The following is a 23,841-nucleotide window of genomic DNA, read 5'->3' as shown; positions in this document are numbered from 1 at the left end:
AGTCTTCAAATTGAAGGCAGTATAGGCTTTTAAAGGGTGGAGAATATATGTTTTTGTTTTTGTTTTTGTTTTGAGACGAAGTTTCGCTGTTGTTACCCAGACCAGAGTGCAATGGCACGATCTCGGCCCACCGCAACCTCCGCCTCCTGGGTTCAAGCAATTCTCCTGCCTCAGCCTCCCGAGTAGCTGGGACTACAGGCGCGCACCACCATGCCCAGCTAGTTTTTGTATTTTTAGTAGGGACAGGGTTTCACCTTGTTGACCAGGATGGTCTTGATCTCTTGACCTCATGATCCACCCACCTCAGCCTCCCTAAGTGCTGGGATTATAGGCATGAGCCACCGCACCCAGCCCTAAGAATATATGTTCTAATCTCCCTACAAATGGGCTATAATAGTTCAATAATTTTAGGATAATGACAAGAATACTGCAAGACTTATTACAAATTCTAATAATGCCTAATTATTACTGGAGAGTCATTTAAGTAATAGTCCTGCGCTAATATAGTCCAGTGAAACCTACAGCAATAGAAACATTCAGCCATCTAATGAAAGTAGAATCTACAGCCAATTCCTAATTATCCATAATTATGAGAGCCATGAATAGCCACGTGTGAATAAGCACTACCACATGTTAGGTACTTAATATAAAGTATAGTTTTTAATCTTCACAAAAATCTAAGGGAGTCAGCATTATTATTTCCATTAATGTATAAGAAAATAGAAGCCTGAGGAGGTTAATTTCCAGGCTCAAGGTCAAGATAGGTTCCAGAGCTATGATTTAAACTCAGGTCCATTTGAAGTCAAAGCTAATGTGCTAACTGCCACTACCATCTAATCAAAATGTAATTCAGTACCACCATATTGGTCAATATATGTAATGCCCCTCTTCCAAAGTTTATGAGTCTTCATATTTCTCGCAGCTGTGGTTCACGTTCCCTTTTCCTGGATCCTCATCTAAAATTGTCAAAAGAGCAGCAGGCCAAGGTAAAACAATGAGCAGCAAAATGCTAGATAGACAATTAGCAACTAAATCATGAAATGTATTTTTAGCATATACAAATAATATCTATTTGCTTAAAAGACAGTAGTAATTCACTCCCAAATGTAACCATTGGGCTGAACCCAATTTTACACATGTAAAAGCTGCAGAAAAATGAGAAACAATCCTAATTTTTGTTTTAAAAATGACCTACTTCTGGCCTCCAGGCCCTACTGGGGAATGTCCCTTCCTTTCCCCTTATCTCTGGAGTTCTTATCTAATGAAAAAAAGTCTAGATCAATCTCCCTCTGGGTTTGTGTTATTATTATCTTAAATTCCAGCTTTGGTACAGTGGGCTTGAGTCATTCTCGGTATATTAGGCTATTCTTACAGTACTATAAAGAAGTACTTGAGACTGGGGTAATTTATAAAGAAAAGAGATTTAATTGGCTCACAGTTCCAAAGGCTGTACAGGGAGCACGATACTGGCATTTGTTAGTTATTGGGGAGTATCTGCAAACTTACAATTATGGCTGAAGGCAAAGAGGAACTGGTATGTCTTACATGGCTGGAATAGGAGGAAGAAAGACAGGGGGCAGGGGCTGCACACTTTCAAACAACCAGATCTCCTGAAAACTCTAGCACGAGAATAGCACTCAAGGGGGAAATTTGCCCCCATGATGCAATCACCTTCCACCAGGCGGCATTTCCAACACTGGGGATTGCAATTTGACATGAGATTTGGGTGGGGACATTAATTCAAACTATATTACTTATACTGGTCATAGCTGGAACCAACCAAACCAAACTTTAGGGTGGCTCACGAGGAGATAAATACAATACAATCTTTGACAGAGGCAGACCTAGATGGTTACGAGAATACGCAGTAAATTCTGGTCACTTTCTAATTACCTCATGGAGGGATGGAGGGAGTGTGTGTGTGTAATAATTAAAATAATCTATTAACCTCACAGGCTGAATTTAAGATACTTTCTGCTACATATGAAATATATCTGCATAATGTTTAATGTACACCTAGTATTCCCATTTTTATCCATGTCCAATAGGCCAAAGTAAATGAACATTTTGTAATCACTACTGCAGCTGGTCAAGGCGTATCTATTCTCATATCCAGTCTCATTTTCTTTGCCGACCTCTCACCCACACACAACTTACATTCACCCACTTATAGATCAAGACTGGCCAAGCCTAGAATTAATTTCCACCCAGCAAAAAGATGACCCTTTATGACCTATGTTAAGGCTTATATCTTTTGAAAACTCTCCTTGGTATGGCTACTCCAGATCTCTCAGCCTACTGCTCACCCTTTCACTGATGGTTTGTTCTGTTCCATGCTCCCTCATTCTTGCCCCACCCTGTTTTCAGACTTCTGGCTGACGTCTTCTAGTATTAGTCCAGCAATTAATTAGCTGTGTGACTACAGGGAAGGTATTTTACCTGTTTCCATCTTATCTGTAACCTAAATATAAAACTAGGTCTTTATCAAATTTATTGAGGGATTAAATGAGACATGATGGGGGCATCTATTACAATGTTGGCATTATAATGTATGGCGACTAAGTTTTAGAATTAAATGAGAATAAAAATATGAATAACATTTAGCTAATATTGAATACTAAAAAATGTATACACATTATCTCATGGAATCCCAACAGTAAGAAGCATGTATTATTATTACTGTATTTAACAGTAGAAGAAAAATCTTAGAAAAGTAAAGTAATGTGCTTAAAGTTATATAGCAAGAAAGTGCAGGGCTTTGGGTCTTCAATATTATTTTCAGTAATCTGTTTTTAACAGTTGACAAAAGGTGCTGTGAGATGCCACATCAGCCAATATTTTTAAAGAATGATACCTCTCAGAAAGACTATGGCTATTATTAGGATAGTGCTATACTTCTGAATACAACTGTAGTGCTTAACAACTTTAAAGGCCCAGACTTCCAAAAATTCAGTGAGAACTATAAAACCTCTCCCAAGGAAAATACATAGATAACCTTATGTGCATAAACTTGCAAATAATTTCAGGGCTTCAAGGACCCTTGGAAGTATATCCCAGACCTCTCTAGAAGTCCATGGTGCCCAGGTAAGGAGTGCTACAGAAGAGCAAGAATTCACAGCCCTCTTATTTTCTAGTAAGTTGAGCCCGAATCCCCCAAACAACCTATGTCTTCTTAACTCATATCTAGTTAATCACATATTCCAACAACTTCAGCAGTTCCTTACTATTCCCAGTGAAACTGCTCCCTTTAAACACTCTTTACTTAATGTCTGAGTTGTTGCAGTGGTTTCTTAACTGATCTTTGGGCTTTAGTCCTTCCCTCTTCAACAAATCGTGGATATCACCACTACTCAGTTTAAAGTAACAAGTGTTCATTGAATAGCTACTATTTTTTATATACATGCTTTTTGCTGCAGTCACAGAGAGGAAACATGCACAGTTCTTCACTTCAAGTAGCTTATGGGTCAGAGGGGAAGATGCGCAATTAACTTTAACGTAACTGCTACACAGAAATAAACACAAGGTACTAGGAGAATGAAGATGCTTGTATAATTGTGCATGAAGAGATCAGAAAGGCTTTCTAAAACCCAGACTTAATTTTAAGGACCAAGAGAAATTATACAGGAAAATAGGGATGGTTGGCAGGAATGGAGGGGGTAAATGAGGAAGAGGGAAATTTTTCAGATAAGTTATCCAGGGTGAACATAGTCATTGTGACTACTACATATATCTTTCTAAAACACTGATTTAATCATCTTATTGTCTTACTTGGACATGTTCAATAATTCTTCATTGCATATAGGATTTATTCATCAACTCCTTTAAAACCCAGCTCAAGTCCTTCTTTCACAAAGCCTTTGTTTATAATTCCAGTTTCTGATGCCCCTTCCCTTTTTGTGAACTTTCTAATGCTTACTGATTATACCATTCTTTTAGTTCTTACTGTACATTGCTGTGTAATCTTAGTGAATTTCTTGTGCAAATCTTGTACTATTGCATTTATCAATAGGTGGTAACCATCATATCAATAAGGAACCTATTGTTTTGCATCTGTCCCAGCCTCTTGCCCATAGTAGAATGCCAATCAATATGTGCTTTTGAACAGGAAATACACTTTCTAATAAGTATCAGACTAATAAGGCTGTGAGCCAATAGACATGTGAGCTAATCCTTCTCTGTCAACACTAATTGCATGGCAATCAATTTATCGTTTCAGTGACTCAGTTTTCCTATCTGTGAAATGGGAAAATAACCAAGTGAGATGATAAAATCACAACATCTACTATTAAAATATAAATGCTAATGCTTCACAAAGTTAAAAGTTACTTGTTTATTTACCTTATTTATAAGTATTAAGTTATCATTTTTTCCCATACACACAATTTTTAAACTCTATTCTCAGAATGTTTCTTCTACAGAGAAGAATCCAGCATATAGCAATTATGTTTTAAACTCTTCAACCTAAAGAAGTTTGATTACTAAAATATTTAGAGGATCTCACACTACATTTAGACAAAGTAATATGATTATTTTAGCTAATATTCAATTGCAGGATGATATTTAAAATTATTTATCTAGTATGTTACAGATAATAATTAATGGAAAGCACCTGAGTGTTTTTAGACACTATCTTATTGGCCTCAAGTCTAAACTAGTCATACACAAAAGGAAGAAGGACAAGTGTTTCTTAAGCAGTAACTATAGTCCAAATAGTCACTCACATGCTCCTTTCTACTGTAGCTTATACATAAGCATTCTTATGATTTTTTTGGCATGTGCTAAACTTTGCTACCAGAGAGACATTTTGTTTTACAACAATACAGAATTTATTATAGCTGGTGTTATGGGTTGAATTGTGCACACCCCCTTTCCCAAATTTATATGTTGAAGCCCCAACCCCCAGTGCCTTTTAATGTCACCTTATTTGGAAATAGGGTTATTTTAAATATAATGAATGAGGCTTAGGTCACACTGTAGTAGAATGGGCCTTAATCCAATATGATTGGTGTCCTTATAAGATATGAGAACACTACATGAAGACAGATGACTACATGACAACAGAAGAAAAGATTGGAGTGATTTATCTACAAGCAAAGGAACACCAAGGACTTCCAGCCACTACCAGAAGGTAGGAAAGGCAAGGAAGGATTCTCCTAATGGTCTCAGTGAGAACATGCTGTACTGACACCTTGATTTTGGACATTTAGCCTCGGGGACTGAGAGAATAAATTTCTGTTGTTCTAAGCCACCTACTCTGTTGTGCTGCACTGTTACGGCAGCTCTAAAAAACTAATGAAGCTGATCAAGCTGTTCCAATTTTTTCAAAATCTTTAGTTATTGGTTTGAAAACCATTACGTTTATTCAGATATTAAAAAAAAACACAACACTCAGTAATAAAATGTAAAAGTGTCAGTCTATCCCAAATATTTATTGAGCCTACATCATCTTCTCTCTTCTATAACAAACACATATTTTAAATGGGTATTTTTCTGTTGTGAGGAAATTGTTCATTTTGGGAGAAGCGTATTTTAGAACTTTTAATCCATGATTTTGGTGCTCAGGAAACTTACATGAATGTGATAAATGTGTTCTGATAAGTTAAAATTGATAATGAACTAAATCCGGAGGCAAATTGTTCCTTTAGGAAATCCGAAGACATTAATTTAGTAAAAAGTGAACACATTTTAACTGTAATGATGTATTAATGTGATTAAATAATTAATAACAAATTTCTGTGTTATGAATTTTTTTAAAAATTCACTTTTCCTTCTACAGAGAGAAGTTTTTAAGTAAATGGCTAGTGTCCTATTTTTCATGATGCTCCATATATGGGAAGGAAGGAAAGCCTTGTCAAGAGACTCAGAGAGAATAAATTTACAGTGACTGGAAAGTTGAATCCTGGTTTTTAAGATAGTTAAAATTAAATAAAAGAGAAATAATATAGAATTTCTTTCTTTGAAAACATTTATGTAATTTAATTCAATAATACTTATTTAGCACATACTATATACCACGAAGTGTGCTAGGGACAACAGAAACGAATATATACAAGACCTACTCCACTGTCCCAGAAAACACATTTTAATAGGACAGACAGGAATGTGAGCAAAAAAATAAAAATGCAATGTAGTAAGTGCTATGATGACGATTTTCATGAAGTGTTCTAGAAATATAGATAATGAATGGGTCACTCTAACTAGGCATGTTTGAGAAAATCTACATGGAAGCAGTAACTTTGAGGGAAACAATGGAGGACTAATGGAAGTTACTGGTCAGACACCATAGAGAAGGGCCTGCCACACAGAAGAGAAAGGAGGAGAGTCTGAGAAGTCAGAGAAGACGATGTTTCTAGTTTGGTACTGACTGGGCAGTGATCTTTTCAACAAAGAAAAAATACAGCCATCATTTATTTAGCACCTTCTAGTTGCCAGACTTGTGCTAGGAATAGCAGTATGTAATGAGATACTGTAACTGAGTCTGCCAAGTTTTAAATATCATTGGTGGCTGGAATTTGTATGGAAAAAGGAGATACAACTGCCAACTATTGTTTTTGTTTCTATGTAAGTGAAGATTCAAATTCAGCTTTTAAGGCAAATTGTTCTTTTGTTTGGGAAAGCAATACAATGGGCTTTTTCATTTTGCAAGTAGAACCACTGGGGTGGAGATGGAGAATTTTGAGATGATGAGGGTGTAAGCTATTTTATATGATATGAAAACATTGTTTTCACTGAAATTTCCTGCTATATATCCTTTTTTTTTTTTCTTTTCTCTTTTTGAGATAGGGTCTTGCTTTGTTGTCCAGGTGAGTGCTGGAGTGCAGGGCCAGGAACACAGCTCACTGAAGCCTCAAACTCATGGGTTCAAGTGATCCTCCTGCCTTATCCCACACAGTAGCTGGGACTCCAGGCACATACCACCATGTCCAATTAATGTTTTTATTAAAATTTTTCTAAAGACAGGGTCTTTCTTTGTAGCTCCAGCTGGTCTTGAGCTCCTGGGCTCAAGAGATCCTCCTATAATCCCAGCTTCCCAAAGTGCTGGGATTACAGGCATGAGCCACCCCACACCTGGCAACCAGAGATTCTTGTCGCAACTAGGAAGCTGGCCTTAGAGAGCATGGAAGAAAATCTGGGTCACCTTCTCTTTATAGTGGGAAATGTTGGAGGACTCTCAATGCTGAATGGGAGGGAGGTGTAAAGACAGCTCTTTTGGATGAAGGTGGGCATTAGCACCATTGCAATGGCAGGCTAAATATAACAACAGACAGAAGGAGACTCTTTGGTACAAGAAATAGTCTATACTCAAGGAACTATCATGCTTGGTACCTGGTTTTAAATTGCTTTCTGTGTTGTAAGCCCCTTTGGCTGTCATCAAGCTTTCAATAAAATTTGCTTACACATTGAAGTTGTTCTTGTATTAGTTTGCTAGGGCTGTCATAACAAAGTACCACAAACTGGGTATCTTAAATAACAAACAGATTGTCTCACAGTTGCAGAGGCTAGAGGTCTAAAATTAAGATGTCAGCAGTAATGGATCCTTCAGAAGACTGTAAGGGAAAAATGTGTCCTACGTCTCTCTTGTTGATTTGTAGATGGCCATCTTTTCCCTGTGTCTCTTCACATCATCTTCCCTCCATATGTATCTCTGTCTGAATTTTCCTTTTTAGACGACACCAATCATGTCGGATTAGAGCCCAGCCTAATGACCTCACTTTCATTACTCTGTAAAAATCCTGTCTCCAAATAAGTTCTAACCAGTAACTCAGAATGTTGCCTTAACAATATGAATTTGGGTAGGGGGATGCAATTCAACCCATAACAGTTGTGCTTGGAAGATTTAAGAGAGAAGTCTGTTTCTGCACTGTGGGAGTAGTTGTATGGGAAGCATGGCCCTAGTGTTGAGATGCTGATAATAAGGCCAAGCAGTTCGGAGAAGTTGTCTACACGATGGCAGCTTGGACAGATTTTTGGTCTGTGAAATATTCCTCTAAGGATTCCTAAAAATGCTGGCAAAGAAACTTCTAGTGAAGCCTGTATTTCTTCATGTCAGTTGAGGCTGGGGCTTATCCATCATTATTTAGACTGAAAAATCTGGCAATAAATATCATTATCCACATTTTATATTGATAAAACCACAACTCAAAATAGCCAAGTAACTCTCCTGAGACCCCACTAGTGGTACATATCACCATTTCCAAACTCAGTATTTCTTTTTTGTCTACAAGACAGTGATTATTTCAAAGCTGAGAGAAGTCAATTTGAAAATAAACAATTTAATTTTAAACAATATTATTTCAGTTATTAGAAGGTAAACCATCTGTCATATATACCATTATACCCTGATGTTTGGAACAGCAGGTGCTCAAAAATATATATATTCTTTGAAAAAAAGAATAACAGGAGGTAGAGATATTCAAATGGCAGGGAAGTAAAACAGATGTTGGGGTTAGAGATTCAGATTTTAAAAACAAGAATAACGAGATAAATAATGTTTCTCAGAGAGACTAAGAAGAAGAAAATTCTGAAGATGAAACTCTGATAAGCATTTTTACTTGAGAACAGAAATAAAATAAAAGTAAGCCAAGGAGCAGGGAAAATTTCCAGAAAGAGAGAAAGAAGTCAGTAGTGTCCTGGGGAACTAAAGGAAGAAAGCTTTTCAAGAAAGGGATGGTTAATAATACTTTGATCAAGATCCCAGAGTTAGGATGAGAGAAGTAGAGGATATGTCTTTCGGCACAATATCAAAGAAGGTAAAAAAGAGAAGAAAAGATTTACATAAATTTTGAGGTGATCTATATAAGCAGGGGAAAGAGTTTGCCTGACGATAGGTTTTCTTTAAGATAGAGGAGATTGACACACATGTTGGAAGTAAGAGAAATTGACCTAGAGTAGTAAGTAAAGAGGTAACGTCTTGGTGTGGCGTGGGTAGGAGTAAAAGAAAGTTCTCAAGAGTAAGCAAGGAGTCCTGAGCTCTAATCTCAGTGAGGCCAGAAGTGACTCCTTTCCAGGTTTCTACTCCAGCAAAATCAGTAGTTGCTGTCGTTGAAGAACAGGAGTGGCTTTTTTTCTTTTCTTTTTTTTTTTTTTTTTTTGGAGACTGGGTCTCACTCTCTCACCAGGCTGGAGTGCAGTGGCACGATCTCGGCTCACTGCAAACCTCCGCCTCCCGGGTTCAACTGATTGTCCTGCCTCAGTTTCCCAAGTAGCTGGAATTAGAGGCACCTGCCACCATACCCAGCTAATTTTTGTATTTTTAGTAAAGATGGAATTTCACCACATTGGCTAGGCTGGTCTCGAACTACTGACCTCAGATGGTCCACCTGCCTCAGCCTGCAAAGTACTGGGATTATAGTCATGAGGCACCATACTTGGCCAGGAGTGGCTTTTCAGTGGACTCAGAATTGAGGAGAGGTGAGAAGAGAATTAGAAAAGGGACAATGACAAGGAGACAAGAACATCAAAAATGTTAATGAGACTACGATTGAAATAACTAATGATATAAATAGCTAGCGAAGTGGAAATAAATAGCTGGCTAAGTGGAAAAGGAAGTAAAAACCAAGAGGTTTAAAAGACCAATGGCCAGAAACAGGGGAGCACAAAATAAGTAGGGCCTGATGAGTTTGAAGAGAATTTTAGAAATAAAACAGCAGTATGTAATCAATTGGACATATATCTCTTTTCAAAAGTTCAGGTACAGTGTGAATTGAGTCATTTGGACACAGCTTTTTCTTTGAAGTTTCTCCTGCCCCTTAGAAGCATGATGTTAAAAATTAGTTCATAATTATTGCTTCTTGAGATAACCCTTTGCAGTTGCCATTTTGTACTAACTACCTAACATTGACTATAGGAATCTGTTTATAATTCAATGATTGTCAGAGCACTATCTGTTAAAGTGATATAACGTATCCTTCAATTGTATAAAACATACCATTAAAGAATTGTTTTCGTAATAAGAGATAAATATTATAAATTCTAATCAGGAAGAAAATGGAGAAAGATAAATTAGCATGATAAAAACACAATAATTCCTTCCAATCCCAGCATTCTAATTTTAAGACATATACTTATTCCTTTCAAAGAAAACTAAGCACTGAAATTCAGTTCTCCTCATGGTGAAGCAATGCCAGCACAGGTAAGCCCTGCGTTGGTGTCCAAAAGGAAAGTAAAATTTCCAAATGCATTTGTATTTCCATTTGTGTCAATAGACTTTTTAGATACGTTACCTTTCAGCTGGCTTTCAAATTTCAACGTAAGTGGAAACGTAAGAACTAGTATAATAACATTACCAACCTAGGGAGGCTTATTTCCACTTCCTCTTCTTGCATCTCAGAAAGCCATTTTAGAATTTGTTGAGCAGTAATTAGTTTCTCTACTTCTTCTATATTCATACCTTCTGCAGGAAGTATGATAATTAAACTAAATTCATCACCTTTATAAGGCAATTCTAAAACTTGGTAGTTCATGGAAGATTCAGAAAAATAACCTGGAATAGACAAAATAAAATATCAAACATACTTGGCAATTCCCAAGACTATGCTTAGGAATTGTGGTTTCTCATATTACCATATTTTGTTCTCAGAAGAGCCTTCATCATTGGAATTCTGACAGTTGAACCATTTTTCTTAGTAAAATTTATCAGCTGTGTGTCCTCTTTTCTGAATTTCTGTTTCCAATCTCCTTTGAAATAAATAGCATTCACCAGGACAAGCCGAGTCAGAGGGCCAAATTCTTCCCCTGAAAACATGTCTTTAATTTTTCCTAGGAAGGGGGTGGAGGAGGAGGTAAGAAGAAATGTGCAATAGTGATTCAGTGGAATTGCTTTGAATAGAATTAAAGCAAAAATGTCTTTTGCAGATCAGTTTTGGATAGGGCATGTTATCATCTAAATATGGTAATTTTGAGAATAAAAGGGATTGCTATTAAATATTTCACCAAGTAACAGGGACAAATAGAATTTCACTAGGAAATTAGAAATATGAGACTGTTTTAGGCAAATTTGGATATACCTAGACTCTCTTCAGTTAGATCATTTGTATCCATTGTATGTCAGACATAAAGAATATATTTCTTCTTCCATATTTACTGGCATTATTCCATCTATTTCAAGGTCTTCTAACATGTCAATCATCATTAGTAAGTTAATGGTACACTCAAACTTGCCAATCTGACAGCTGCGTCGACTGACCATTGGAAATGGAAAAGAATGGAGGTTACTAGTATAGTTCCTTTTCTCCAAATAATGGGTCTCCTATTTCTATGTCCAGTGAGCTGTTCCAAGTTATGAGAAATAGGCACGACTGGGTATCACATAGGCATCATAGAGCTGTCTAGTGATTTTCTATACCTGTGAACATGGCTCACCACACCTATTCACATTTTCAACTTATGCTTCCCCATATAAGGCTTCCTATAAAAAGTATAGCTGTGTTATAACATCACATTTTTAGCTGATTAAATAAATTACTATTAATTGAGGGCTTGGTGTATGCTTAACACTTCACATACATTATTTACATTATTAAAACTCCAAATAATGTGGAAATGTTTTAATAATATCCTCATTTTAAATGGAGCATAGCTTATAATTTTCCAAGGTTTCAACTCAGATTTGTATGAATTTAAATTTATTATATCCCTCTGTAATCAACTATGAAATTTTTGCTAGCTTGCATTTAAAGTTTAGACTACCATATTTATGATAGAACGATTAACATTTATTATTAAATATTAACACATTCAACTAAAACATGTTAATCATTTTCAGCATCTGTGGGAAAGAAGCCATTTGGGATTGACAGATTTAACTTCTACCTGGCCAAAGAAATTATTTCTGCTTTTATACCTGAAAAATCTGTTTTAACCAAAATTATTATTAAAATTACTTCAATAAGAATTCTACAAGCAGGTACCTCTAAAAAAAGGTAAAAGAATCAGTATACTCTTCAAAGCAGCTTATAATTTATCCCGGTTTTAAATTTAGTATTAATTTAAACAACAGAGAAATGAGATAGGATATTTGATTCCTCTGATCCATAGTGCGGTAGGAAAATATTCAGCCATTCTTTACTTTAGGATATTAAAAACCATGAATACAATGGCAAATAATAATTTTATGAAAATGGGAAACTTTACCATCTGTTTTGCCTTCTACCCAGGTACTTATCATCTCTGCACAAGCCTTTGCATCTTGAAAATCCACCAGTTTTATAGCACTCTGAAAAAATTCCTTGTTGCCATGGAGATACTGTTCTTTCACAGTGAATCCTTCTTGAAGGTAGAGGGCATTGGCAAGATTAAATGTAAATTCTTGTTTTTTCTCTGAGATGGCAGAGAAAAATGACTTCAGTTCGAAAAATTCTTCCCCTAGAAAATAATTTTAATGTATACTGGCATATTGAACAACATAAAAACAACAGCTTTTCAGCTTTGCTATCTAAACGCTCTGATTCATATCACCATTTTTTATACCCTTAGGTATAACTAACAATCCCTTCAAAGTTAGTATAAATATTTTAAGAATGTATCTCCTGTAGAATATGCATTTTGTAGAGGAATCATCTTTTATATAGAAAAAGAATGTCCATGTAAATTTGAAATTTGTCAAAAACAAGAATATGCATTTATAGAAGCTGAAGGAAAGTCCCTCTTGATAGTCACATTTAGCTCATTTTTAGTTCTTGAAATTTATATTAAGCATCTTATTCTTTGCATAACATGAGCATGTAATACCTCTGAAAAGGAAATGCTAATGAATGCTGATGGGGGTATGACAGTGAAGAGCAATCCTTTTCAATATTACTTTTATTTCAGCTTAAGAAAAAAATTGTTCTCTTATAAGCAACTGCACCTGTCCAGGTTTTAAAATTTACAAGGCAACCTCTGTAATCATCTCTAGAGATGTGTAAGAATCAGAATTGCCTATTTCTACAAGTTCATGAATTTACACACTTTGGCTGTTGACATCAACAATAAAAATCTTTAACCATTTTAACTATAACCACCAGCCAAAATAAGTCAGTCAGAGTCAACTGAAAGAATCACTTCAGGCCTATTATTTATTTTTGGATTGTTCTGACTGAAATGTTGTCCAGAAGCTATATATGCCTATGAGAGACATCTACCCTGATATTTGGTTTAGGAGCTTCCTATTCATTACCAAAGCGTACTGACAGTTTCCATTTTCTTCTGGCTTCATCTTAGAACTCAATCATTAAGTCTTGTAACTCTATTTCAAATAGGTTCTTTTAGGGTCTTCATTATATTTTCAGTTAAATACTGCAAATGCCACTTTCATAACATAAAAATGTATATATTCAATTAATCTTTATTCAAGAAAACCAGGTATTACTAAGAGAGATTTACTACTGGGTATCGACTAGATATAAGGAGGATGTGTGTGTGTGTGTGTGTGTGTGTGTGTGTGTGTGTGTATATATATATATATTTTTTTTTTTTTTAATCAGAAAGCTAGTAGCCCCATAGGGCATCTCTGTGCAAATAAAAATAGTTTCCTCTCTAGGGGCGGGGAAGCTACATGGCCTCTCATCTTGTTCAGCTGGGTAGAGGCTACATTTCAGTCCCTATTTGCCTTTTTTGGCCTGGTCTCACAACCTCACAGGAGCCTCTACGAAGTATAGTGAATTATATTTCAAACTCCAGGATTGTCTGTTCATTAGAATATAGATAATGGTATAAACAATTTCAGATATTAAAATAACTTACTTCCACATGATTCTATCTGAAGAATTTTGGTAATTCTTTAAAATTCTGGAATTCTTTACATAAGGAAGGGAGGAAAGTTAAGCCATTTTACTTATTTATGCAACGATTTCAGATGTAATCGTTTATTTCAGGCTATTCGAAGCCTCAGAGGAATATCTCCAGAGCTGGGAGAGTAAGGAAAAGACTTTCTGAGTAAAGACATGAGAGCTTTTCCAAAAGAATTAATTAAGATCAGAAATGAAATGACAGAATCTGAAACTAATTATCAGGAATTTGAAATATATGAACAGCTTTAAAGGAATTTAAAAAAGAGAGAGAGAGAAGGGGAGAAAAAGTAGTTCCAAATCATTTGTCAAAGCAAATAGATTATTGTCATGTATTTAAGGTCTAAGCCTATGTGACAAACAGCTGCCCTTTGATAAACCATTGAACTTAGAAGTCAGTGAAAAAAATGTTACCAAGTAGTACAAGTTTGGAGAAGAATTTAATATTATCTGCCTTATATATTTTGTTTGGTTTCTAGATAAATGACATTTGTAACACAGATCAAAAAGAATATATATGGCTCCTAATAAATAATGAGAACAAGTTTATTTCATTTTTAAGAATAAAGCCATGGATAACCCACAGGTCATGAGTGAATGTGATTCTTGATTTGATTGTACCAGACCTCCAGAAAATGTTCTAAAATTCAGTTCATGTTATCTTCTGCTAGTAAAGGTCTAAAAGCCAATTTTGTGTGCATATGGTAGATCCAAAGATGAAAACAAAGGTAGTTATAGAATTATAGATTATTTCAGCCAAAAAAATCCAAATAAATCACCTAACCCCAACTTTTCTTTTTACACCGAGGAATCTGAGATCCAGAGAGATTAAGAAACTTCACAACTGACATGACTTGTGACAAATCATAAGGTAATTTAGTTGCAGAACTGGGACAAGAATTTGTGCCCCTTTCCCTTTTCATAACCCTGTGAAAAAAAGAAGCACCTTCAATTTAGCCTTTGATTCTCCATCAGTTATCAGAGGTAAAGCAAAAGAAAGTATTATCAGATGTTCAGCAAAATGGAGGAGGTAAATTCAGAGCAGATATTTGACAACGAAGTAAAGAAGAACTGAGGACACTGAGAGCCTTATGTAATATAGAAGAATTAATATTCTTATTAATATATTAATAAAATATATTGCTCTTAGATTCTTAATCCTCATTAAATTATTTCAGGAATTAGCACTGAGCAAATTATTTAACCTTTCTTTGCCTTGGTTTTCCCAGGCTTATTACAGGATTGTTTACCTAACACAGTAATTATAAATATAAAATGAGAGAATATATATTAAGCACATAAAACAGTAGCTGATATGCTATCTATATTTTTGATAGTGCATTATTATTATTAATTTGATTATTATGTTCACAATTCACACTTGTTAAAACATCTGTGTTTCTCTATATGCTGGATCCATTTAAAGTAATTTAGTTTTCAAAGACTCTAATTAATGTAGCTTCACAAATACTGTGTTACTTTTCAAAGCTATAGCATGTTACGGTTCCAGGAGTGGTCCAGCAGGATTTGCTTAAATTAATCAAGATTAAATCTGCAATCCATTGGCTTCAGTATGCATTTACAAATGAGAATTCTTACAATTAACTTTACTATCACCAACTTCTTTTCTGTATAAAATTGTCTTTATTTACAATGAAGCAAATAAAATATTGTAAATAGTATTTTCGGGAAAGCAAATTTCTAAATATAGCTACTCTGTGATAAGAAAAATATACTGAAATTATAGTTGTAGCAACTGAATTCCCAAATCAAAAATCTGTATTTAGAACACAGTATCTCAGAGTAATCCAAAAGCTGAAAATTAAAACAACTACAGTAACTGAGAGCATGAGATGGCTAAGGAGATGAGCAACAACATTTTTTTTTTTTTTTTTTTTTTTGAGACAGAGTCTCTTCTGCTGCCCAGGCTGGAGTACAGTGGCACAATCACAGCTCACTGCAACCTCCGCCTCTTGGGTTCAAGCAATTCTCCTACCTCAGCCTCCCAAGTAGCTGGGACGATAGGCACATGCCACCATGCCCTGCTAATTTTTGTATTTTTAGTAGAGACGAGGTTTTACCATGCTGTCCAGGCTGGTCTTGAACTCCTAACCTCAAGTGATCTACCTGTCTCAGCCTCCCAAAGTGCTGAGATTACAGGTGTGAGCCACCATGCCAGCCGAGCAACAATTCTTTCAAATGGGATGCCAGCACAAAAGCACAGTATCCCAGTAAGAGGGATACACACTATCCCAGATATACCATGGGGAGACTCCAACAAAACACCATCATTCACAAGCAGAAAGGCCTTTGATGATTTAAATGCATTTCCCCCTATTTTTCTTTTAAAACTAGTAATAAATACGTTCTCAAAATGACAAAGTAATGCTTTTTCTTGGTCTCATTGTAGATGAGAGTACATTGTTTTTATAAGAGAAATGTTGGAAACAACCTATTGAAGAAAGGCTAAATAAGTAATGGTATTTCTGTAAGAGGCAGTAAGAGGGCAGGGAGCAGTGGCTTACGCCTGTAATCCCAGTACTTTGGGAGGCCGAGGCAGGTGAATCAACTGAGGTCAGAAGTTCAAGACCAGCCTGGCCAACATGAAGAAACCCCTGTCTCTACTAAAAATACAAAATTAGCCAGGCATGGTGGTGTGTGCCTGCAATCCCAGCTACTCAGGAGGCTGAGGCAGGAGAATTCCTTGAACTCAAGAGGCAGAGGTTGCAGTGAGCCGAGATCATGCCACTGCACTCCAGCCTGGGCAACAGAGCAACTCCATCTAAAAAAAAAAAAAAAAGCGGCAACAAGATACAGTAATTAAAAAATGTATTTTGAATCAGTTACATGACATGGGAAAATGATCACAACATAGTGATAGTGGAAGAATATATAAGTGTATAGATGTATATTTTATGTGTATGTATGTACACACACACTAATGCACATCCAATATAATTTCCAGTAGTTAAAACTGGCTAAAACTAGAAGAAAATGCACAAATATATACTTAATTTTACATTTATATAAATGTCAATTTCTTAACAAATTATTTTTGTAATTTTAAGAAAAGAATTATAAATGAATGAAAATTGCATTTACAATTCTCCATTTTATTATAATTCCATACTTTTCATTACATTTTTCACTTATTAAAGTTTTTTTATCCTGAACTTCTAATATTAAAAAATAAATTTTTCCATATCTTATCCAGTATAGGTAAGGAGATATAAGTCTCTTACCAGCTGAGGTTTCCTGTTGTTTTAAAGTTTGTCTTATCTGTTGCTGTGCTTTTCCTTTGGCTCCCAGTTGTACCATTTCAAGAATCAAAGTTATTCCAAGGGGCGAAAATATAATGTTGTTCTTATGAGATAAGGAAACCTCTTGATAAATATCCATTGCAAATTCGGTATTTTTTTTAGCTGAGGGTCTTGAGGCTTGACTTCCAAAAAACAGCAATAGGAGACTCCACAAGAAGAATGTGTCCATTTTGATTTCTCTGTATTGTTTAAATCGAAATGTATTCATTTTCAAAAGGGTTTTGCATAGAGATCTCAACAGATAACTTTCTACCTATTGTATCTTTCTATCTTAATAGAACTTACTACCAGGAGTGAACTCTATCCAATTTGATTTCTGACTAAGTATCATCTGTTAGGAGAAATACTCCATGTGCTAACGGTATTTCTTAGGTATCTTCAAAAACCACTAGAAAATATACTTGTAGTTTTGTAACAAAAATCATAAAAGAAACTACAGTATTGGAATGTTATCAATGGCAATGGTATCTCTAAATAGCTATACTTTTTTTCTATCTTTTCTCATGGTTTTTAGGTGGGATTAAGTGTAACTCTGACATCAAGTAGAGCTTCTGAGAAGATTACTCTAAAGTGATTTATAGATCAAGAGGAGAAACTGAATAAAAACATACTTACTCCAGTATGGTTTTGGACCTATACTATTAGAAAATTAATGTATTCTAAAGTAACTGAGTAATCTGGCTAACTTTTTACAACAATTTTCCTCACGCTTTATTTCGTAGGACAAAATAACTCCAAACCCTCCTCCTACTTTTCCAAAGGAAGAAAAATGCAATGCAGAAAACCTGCAAAGTTTGAAACAAAATGACAATCAAATACAAATGATACCATTAAGTACTATGCTCACTACCTGGCTGATGAGATCATTTATACCTCAATCCTTAGTGTCAGGCCATATACGCATATAAGAAACCTGTGCATACACCTTTTAATCTGTGATAGAAGTTGAAATTATAATATAAAAAATATAAGTGAAATAAAATATTAAAGAATAAGTTGACAAAAATACTAACAAACCTGAGTAGCAGCAATTGAAAACCATAAACAATTTACAAGATTAATACCCTATTAAAGTGCTCTCCACTAAAATTGCAGGAAATTCAACCTTTTGACTGTATCTCAAGCATAATTAGTTTTGCAGTATTACCACATACTCGGTAGAATGCTGACTCCAAGGCCTCATAAATTTTAGTAATAATAATTTTACCTTATGAATAATACATGATAGTAACCCTTAAAAACTTATCCATTAATAAGTTATGAGGAAGTAACCCTTACTCGGGATAAAGATGAAAGCCTTCAGAATAGTGTGTTGTCAGCCTTCAGTGAAGAGTTACATTTCCAGACTGTTTTGCAGATTAATAAGGGGGCCACCATGACCCATAAATGGATAGGCGTCACTAACAACCATATTTATATATATACTAATAGTCAAATATTCTTACAAACTAAACTATGGAGTCATTATTTAGACATTTCAAATTCTCTTTCAATGTATGTTGTTAAACTGTATTTGTTTAGACACTCATTTGTAGAAGATAAAACCCTCAAAAAACAATCCAAAGCAATTGTTAGAAAATGTGTTGGCAAACTTCAGATATAGACATATGTTATTAATATCAAGAAAATGTTTCATTAGAGATTAATTTAGCCTATGAGGTTGTAAATGAGAGTGTAACAATAGTAAAAACCAGTGAGTAAAAGTTTTACATGCAAAATAAATGTTTATCTATCATCATATTCTAATATATTCAATTTCTCAGAAGGCTTTTGACCAAAATGTGTTTGTAGATACGTAAGTAGTCAAAATGTTATTAGTACTTTTAAGTTATCAAGTGACAATACAGTAGATATAGTTTTATGTACTTGGTTTATATTAGAATAAACAATATTATTAAAAAATGGAATTTTTCCTTTGTGGTAGAATATCAGTATTAGAGTTTCTTTCTCATTATTATTAATTATCTTAATAATTAAATTTATATTCTTTGAGCATCCATTTTTTCCAGAAAATTTCTAAGCACTTAACAAATTATAACCTCAGACAAATATTCGTTTTAGAAATTCACTTACCTCATTGGGTTTTGAATTTTATCTTATCAGAAAGCACCTAGCACTGCAGAACTAAACAACCTGATGAATAGTCCTATAAGAACTGGATCTTCTGATGTACAGTGAAATCATTTGAGGAGAATAAAAGTGATATGTTAATTTAATAAATTCAAATGATTTTTATACCAAAGTAAATTGAAATGCCTTTCCTTACTTTGCTAAACACTCATAGGCGATGTTATTGCATATATACTTTATTCAAAAGCTATTTATTTCTAAGGTACTTACCCCAAATTGGCCTCCGGTTATTCACTGGACTGTTACAACTAAAATATGTTTGCTGGAAAACACTTGTACATGAACACCTGAGCTATCAAGGCCAACCCTATTTATCTTGAACATTCCTTGATTAATTCCTCTAGAACCAAAGCAGGTGTTCACTACATTTGTATTAAAGAACTAACATGATCAGGTTAATAATCAACAGATGAAATGCGTAAAAATTAAGAAATAAAACAGTAATAGCATTTTTAAAAATTATTATGTTTATATTATTTTATCCATTATTTTACTTCTTTTAAAAGTTGCGCAGAATTTGAAAAGATGTGCCAGCGGTTGTAAATTTGCTAGTAATTGGTTCTTTTTGTTTCACACAGGACTCCCACGTCAGATGACCAGTGTACTTCATCATAAATATTTCAGAACGCCTGTGAGAAAAAGAATAAAGCTAAATCAAGCCCAGAATGCAGAGACAAATTACTGCTGCATTTACAGAGTTCTCAACAATTCATCAGATTATACAATAGTCAGAGGAGTTTCCTGTGGATAGAAAGCCCATTTGAATCCTTAAGGAAAAGAGTGGATATTGAAGAAATATGTTCTTTAATTTGAGCAGAACGGCCAGCAAAAACGATAACAAATTTGCCAAAATATCTCAGGATAATACTATTAGCCACAGGTAATTTGATGATAAAAATTGCTGTTACCTTTGTGTGCTTTTAAAACACTACATGGTTTTCTTTGCTTAAAGGTCATTAATAAAAGACTGCATAATTTAATAGGTTTCATCTCATTTTTGTAGTTCAAATCAATCACCTCAATGGCAATCAGATATTAAGTACATTGTATTATTTATCCATAGCCTTTGAGAAACAAAAGAAAATTCAGTGCAATTTTAATTAAACAAAAATCTATTGATCCCCAAAATTAATACTATTTCTGATAAGCTCATGTAAAAGAAAGAGAGTATAGATAGCTTTAAATAGAATTCATTTTTTAAAACTTACCAGAGAACGCTGTTAACATCTTTCCGTGTCCTAATATGGGTGTAACTTAAAAATAGGCCAGATGATAGATGATTATAGGCTGCAATCTATCATTTAACTAAAATTTTTGATTTCCCATATAGGCATCTTCAAATGTTTTCTAGACCTTGGGTTTTATTCTAATATTACCTACTCTGATATAAGCAAACTCTAGTCTAGCAAGATAATTTTCAATAAAAAGTTGTACAATACAAGAATACTATCATTATACTTGCTTCACATTGCAATACATAAATATAAGTCTGAATGTCCAAGACAATCATTTAATCAATGCTTTTCCATTCATTTACTGACACTAGCAAACGTCTATCAGCAGTACCCTTGGCTACCACATATTATTACGTCTGTACACTGCTCAGATCACAATGTGATTTATCCAGAAATAGGCCATTACTTTTCCCACCAATGTCAGAGACAATCACTCTGTCCTACTAAGACCATTTAGTGAAATTGTTCTGTAAGGACCTTATGTTAGAGCAGTTCAGGCAGAATGTTCATTTTCCTGTCTCTTGAGGAGTAAAAAGCAATAGCCATAAATTTATTCTCCCTAGTTTAAACTCTTTTAATAGACAATGAAGATAAGACAATTTTCCATAAAATATTACTGTTAAGTGTTTAAAATATTTTTCCTAACTTCTACTTTCGTTCCTAGACAATCTGTGGCAGGGGGAAGAATTATTCATTAATGAGAGCCAAAGTATCTTGGTATAAGGTTGATTGCCATTACTATCCCACCATAAATTATAAACCTGGGAATATATATAAAACCACGGCAAGGGGTTACAGTTATCATCTCATCATTTTATAGCCTTTTCAAGTAAAAATGCACTTAACTCCAACCTTTAAAATCATATAAGCAAATGCCTTAATCAGTAAATACCTTAAAAGTTATTTCTTCCATTTAAGCATGGACTCATTTCAGGCAACTTTTATTTGTAAAGATTGTTTCTAAATTTTAAGTGATGATAGGAAATTGTTCTGACAAAAGAAAAGGTTAAATTATATTTAGTGTAAATGTAAATAATACAAACAAGGTAGCCTATTGAAAATTATGACATACCCTATTTTAATATGAAAAATTCCTTTTACCATAGGAAAAATGGATCTTAAGTAATTGAATCTAAATATTAACTTGAGAAACAGTTTCTAATGCCTTCAGTTCTGTTAACAGTTGATAGGTGAGATCCTGCTACCTGCCTAGAAAATTAGATGCTGCAAGTTACAAAAGAAGAGTAAGACATTAAAAAAAGACATTGTCTTTTTTCTTCTTTTTGTGTTTGTTCTCCAAGTTATTAGAAATGAAAACATTAAAAGAAACTCTCATACCTTTAGAAGTTCTCTTCTCATTGAATATATTTATGAGACAGCGCTTCTTAATTCCTTTTACAGAAGAAGCCCTGATGTTAATTAAGGATGGAATTAGAGTTACTCACAGCATAATACCATGCACAGGTAGGAGGCTATAGAGAGAAAGTCTGTCTATATGAATTAGGCTCTCTCAGGCTATCACATCAAACAAAGTTTTCTTCAAGGGTAAAATGTAAAATATGTCTAGCAAAAGAATTTCCAAATTATGCCAGAAAATATATGCCAAATTATGAGTTTCCAACTAATGCCAGCAGGGTCAAGCAGTACGTTTTATATGGCTTCACTTCATAAAGTTGAGGGTAGAAAAAGGGCATTCTATTTGTTTATATGTTAATATCTGGTATCTAAAATAGTTTCTTGTACATGTCTTCAATAATTACATGAGCGAAGGATGGATGGATCAGTGGGGAATAGAGCCTTTGAAAATTATTTGGTACCGACATTCTACTTCTAGAACATCTTAACAATCTGTTAAATTTTTGGGAATGTGGCTCAGATTTCACTCCACTGTACTATCACCAACCTATGATTCATAAATCATATGCTCTGAGTTTGAAATGATGGATTATCCAATCAAACCTCCCACCCAGTGTAAGAAGTCTTTGCAATATGCCTGTGAGATAGTTGCCCAGTGCCCACTTGCACATCTCAAATAATCTTTTTGTACAAAGGCAACTTTTCATATTTAGAAAAAATAATTTACCTTGAAATACTTTCAAATTAACATAAATTAGCTATAGTACAAAGAACTACTATCTCGACCTCCTCCTGTCTCCCCAGTTGTTAATATCCACCACATTTGTGTTCCATCTACATATGTATCTCCTCTCCATAATTAGATGTAAATATAGATATGTACATGTGTTACCTGTGTGTGTATATATACACATTCTATAATTAGTATTTTCTGAATCATTTTATAGCAAGCTGAATGCGTAATTTCTATCATAAACATTCTATTATTATATTTTCCTAAAACAAGGACACTTCTGCATCATCACACCACCCAACAAACACACACATAAACACACACACACACACACACACAGGAAAACACACTTTTCTCCTACAATCTTTCCCATATGTGATTGTCATTGCATGAAGAGGACAGGGAACATGAATAGAAGTCATGATGCCTGACTCAGAACGCACTTAAATGTAGTTAGAATAGGCAGCTGTCTTCTGAAAACCTTTCTGTCACCACCATCTCCACCAAACCAAAATATTTGCTCCACTGGTGCTGGAAAGGCTATCGTTGGAATTCATTTCATTGACTTTATACTATTAAAAAGCAAGTGAACAGAATGATGAATGGCAAATACTATGGTTTGGGAGTAAAACAGACATGGGCTCCAATCTCAACTCTGCTGTTGATAATTAAGCACTCTCCTAATGGATTCACATCAAATACTTTAGCTCTAAGCGAATATATTTCATATGATTATTGGATGTTTTAAACACAATGGACATTTGCAGTTGCTATACCAAGTGGTCCCCTACATACTGCAAATTATTTTCCTTTACTACGTGTTGTTGAAAAATTCTTCTTAAACTACAGCTAGTTTTAAATGGACTCTTTAAAACATTAATATATAGTAAGTCCTTACAGTAATGTAAATGAATTTACCAATTCTTTCTACAGAACACAATAAGTAAAATAGAATAACAATATTCATTGCCTGGAGCATGATTCTATTCATAAATCAGAATGGGTCAACAAAAAGAGGCTGTAAGTTTCAGAACCCATATTTCCCACTTGACTTTCCACACAGAGTGGGTCCTCTATATGGCCCCAGGCCCTTTTATTTTTTTCAAGAATATTACCTCTTTGATGTGCTAGGCATTCAATTTTAAAGTACAGTATAACGAAGTATTGAAGTAGATCACGTGCAGTAATTTCCCACCAAGCTTATAGAATGAACAGAAGTCAATAAGAATTAATAGGAAGTGGTGCTATTGACAAGGTCTTATTGCCATCATGAGGATCATTTAAAAAATACTAGAAAGTAT

General features: G+C 34.6%; 1 protein-coding gene across 1 annotated transcript in view; it reads right to left on the bottom strand.

The window, feature by feature from the left end:
- Positions 1-17,266, bottom strand: part of SERPINI2 (serpin family I member 2) — a 32,457-nt gene extending 15,191 nt beyond the window's left edge. Inside the window, exons 1-4 of the mRNA XM_017965702.4 lie at positions 17,009-17,266; positions 12,133-12,363; positions 10,564-10,758; positions 10,291-10,483 (exon numbers count right to left, since the gene is read on the bottom strand). Of these exons, the coding sequence (XP_017821191.2) occupies positions 10,291-10,483; positions 10,564-10,758; positions 12,133-12,363; positions 17,009-17,255 (866 nt within the window). The 5' untranslated portion in view covers positions 17,256-17,266. The remainder of the gene's footprint in view (positions 1-10,290; positions 10,484-10,563; positions 10,759-12,132; positions 12,364-17,008) is intronic.
- Positions 17,267-23,841: the final 6,575 nt, after the last annotated feature.

Source organism: Callithrix jacchus, chromosome 17, assembly GCF_049354715.1.
Source record: "Callithrix jacchus isolate 240 chromosome 17, calJac240_pri, whole genome shotgun sequence".
Taxonomy (NCBI): Eukaryota; Metazoa; Chordata; class Mammalia; order Primates; family Cebidae; genus Callithrix; species Callithrix jacchus.
The sequence above is the reverse complement of the archived record's forward strand: the minus strand, read 5'-3'. Positions and strand labels throughout refer to the sequence as shown.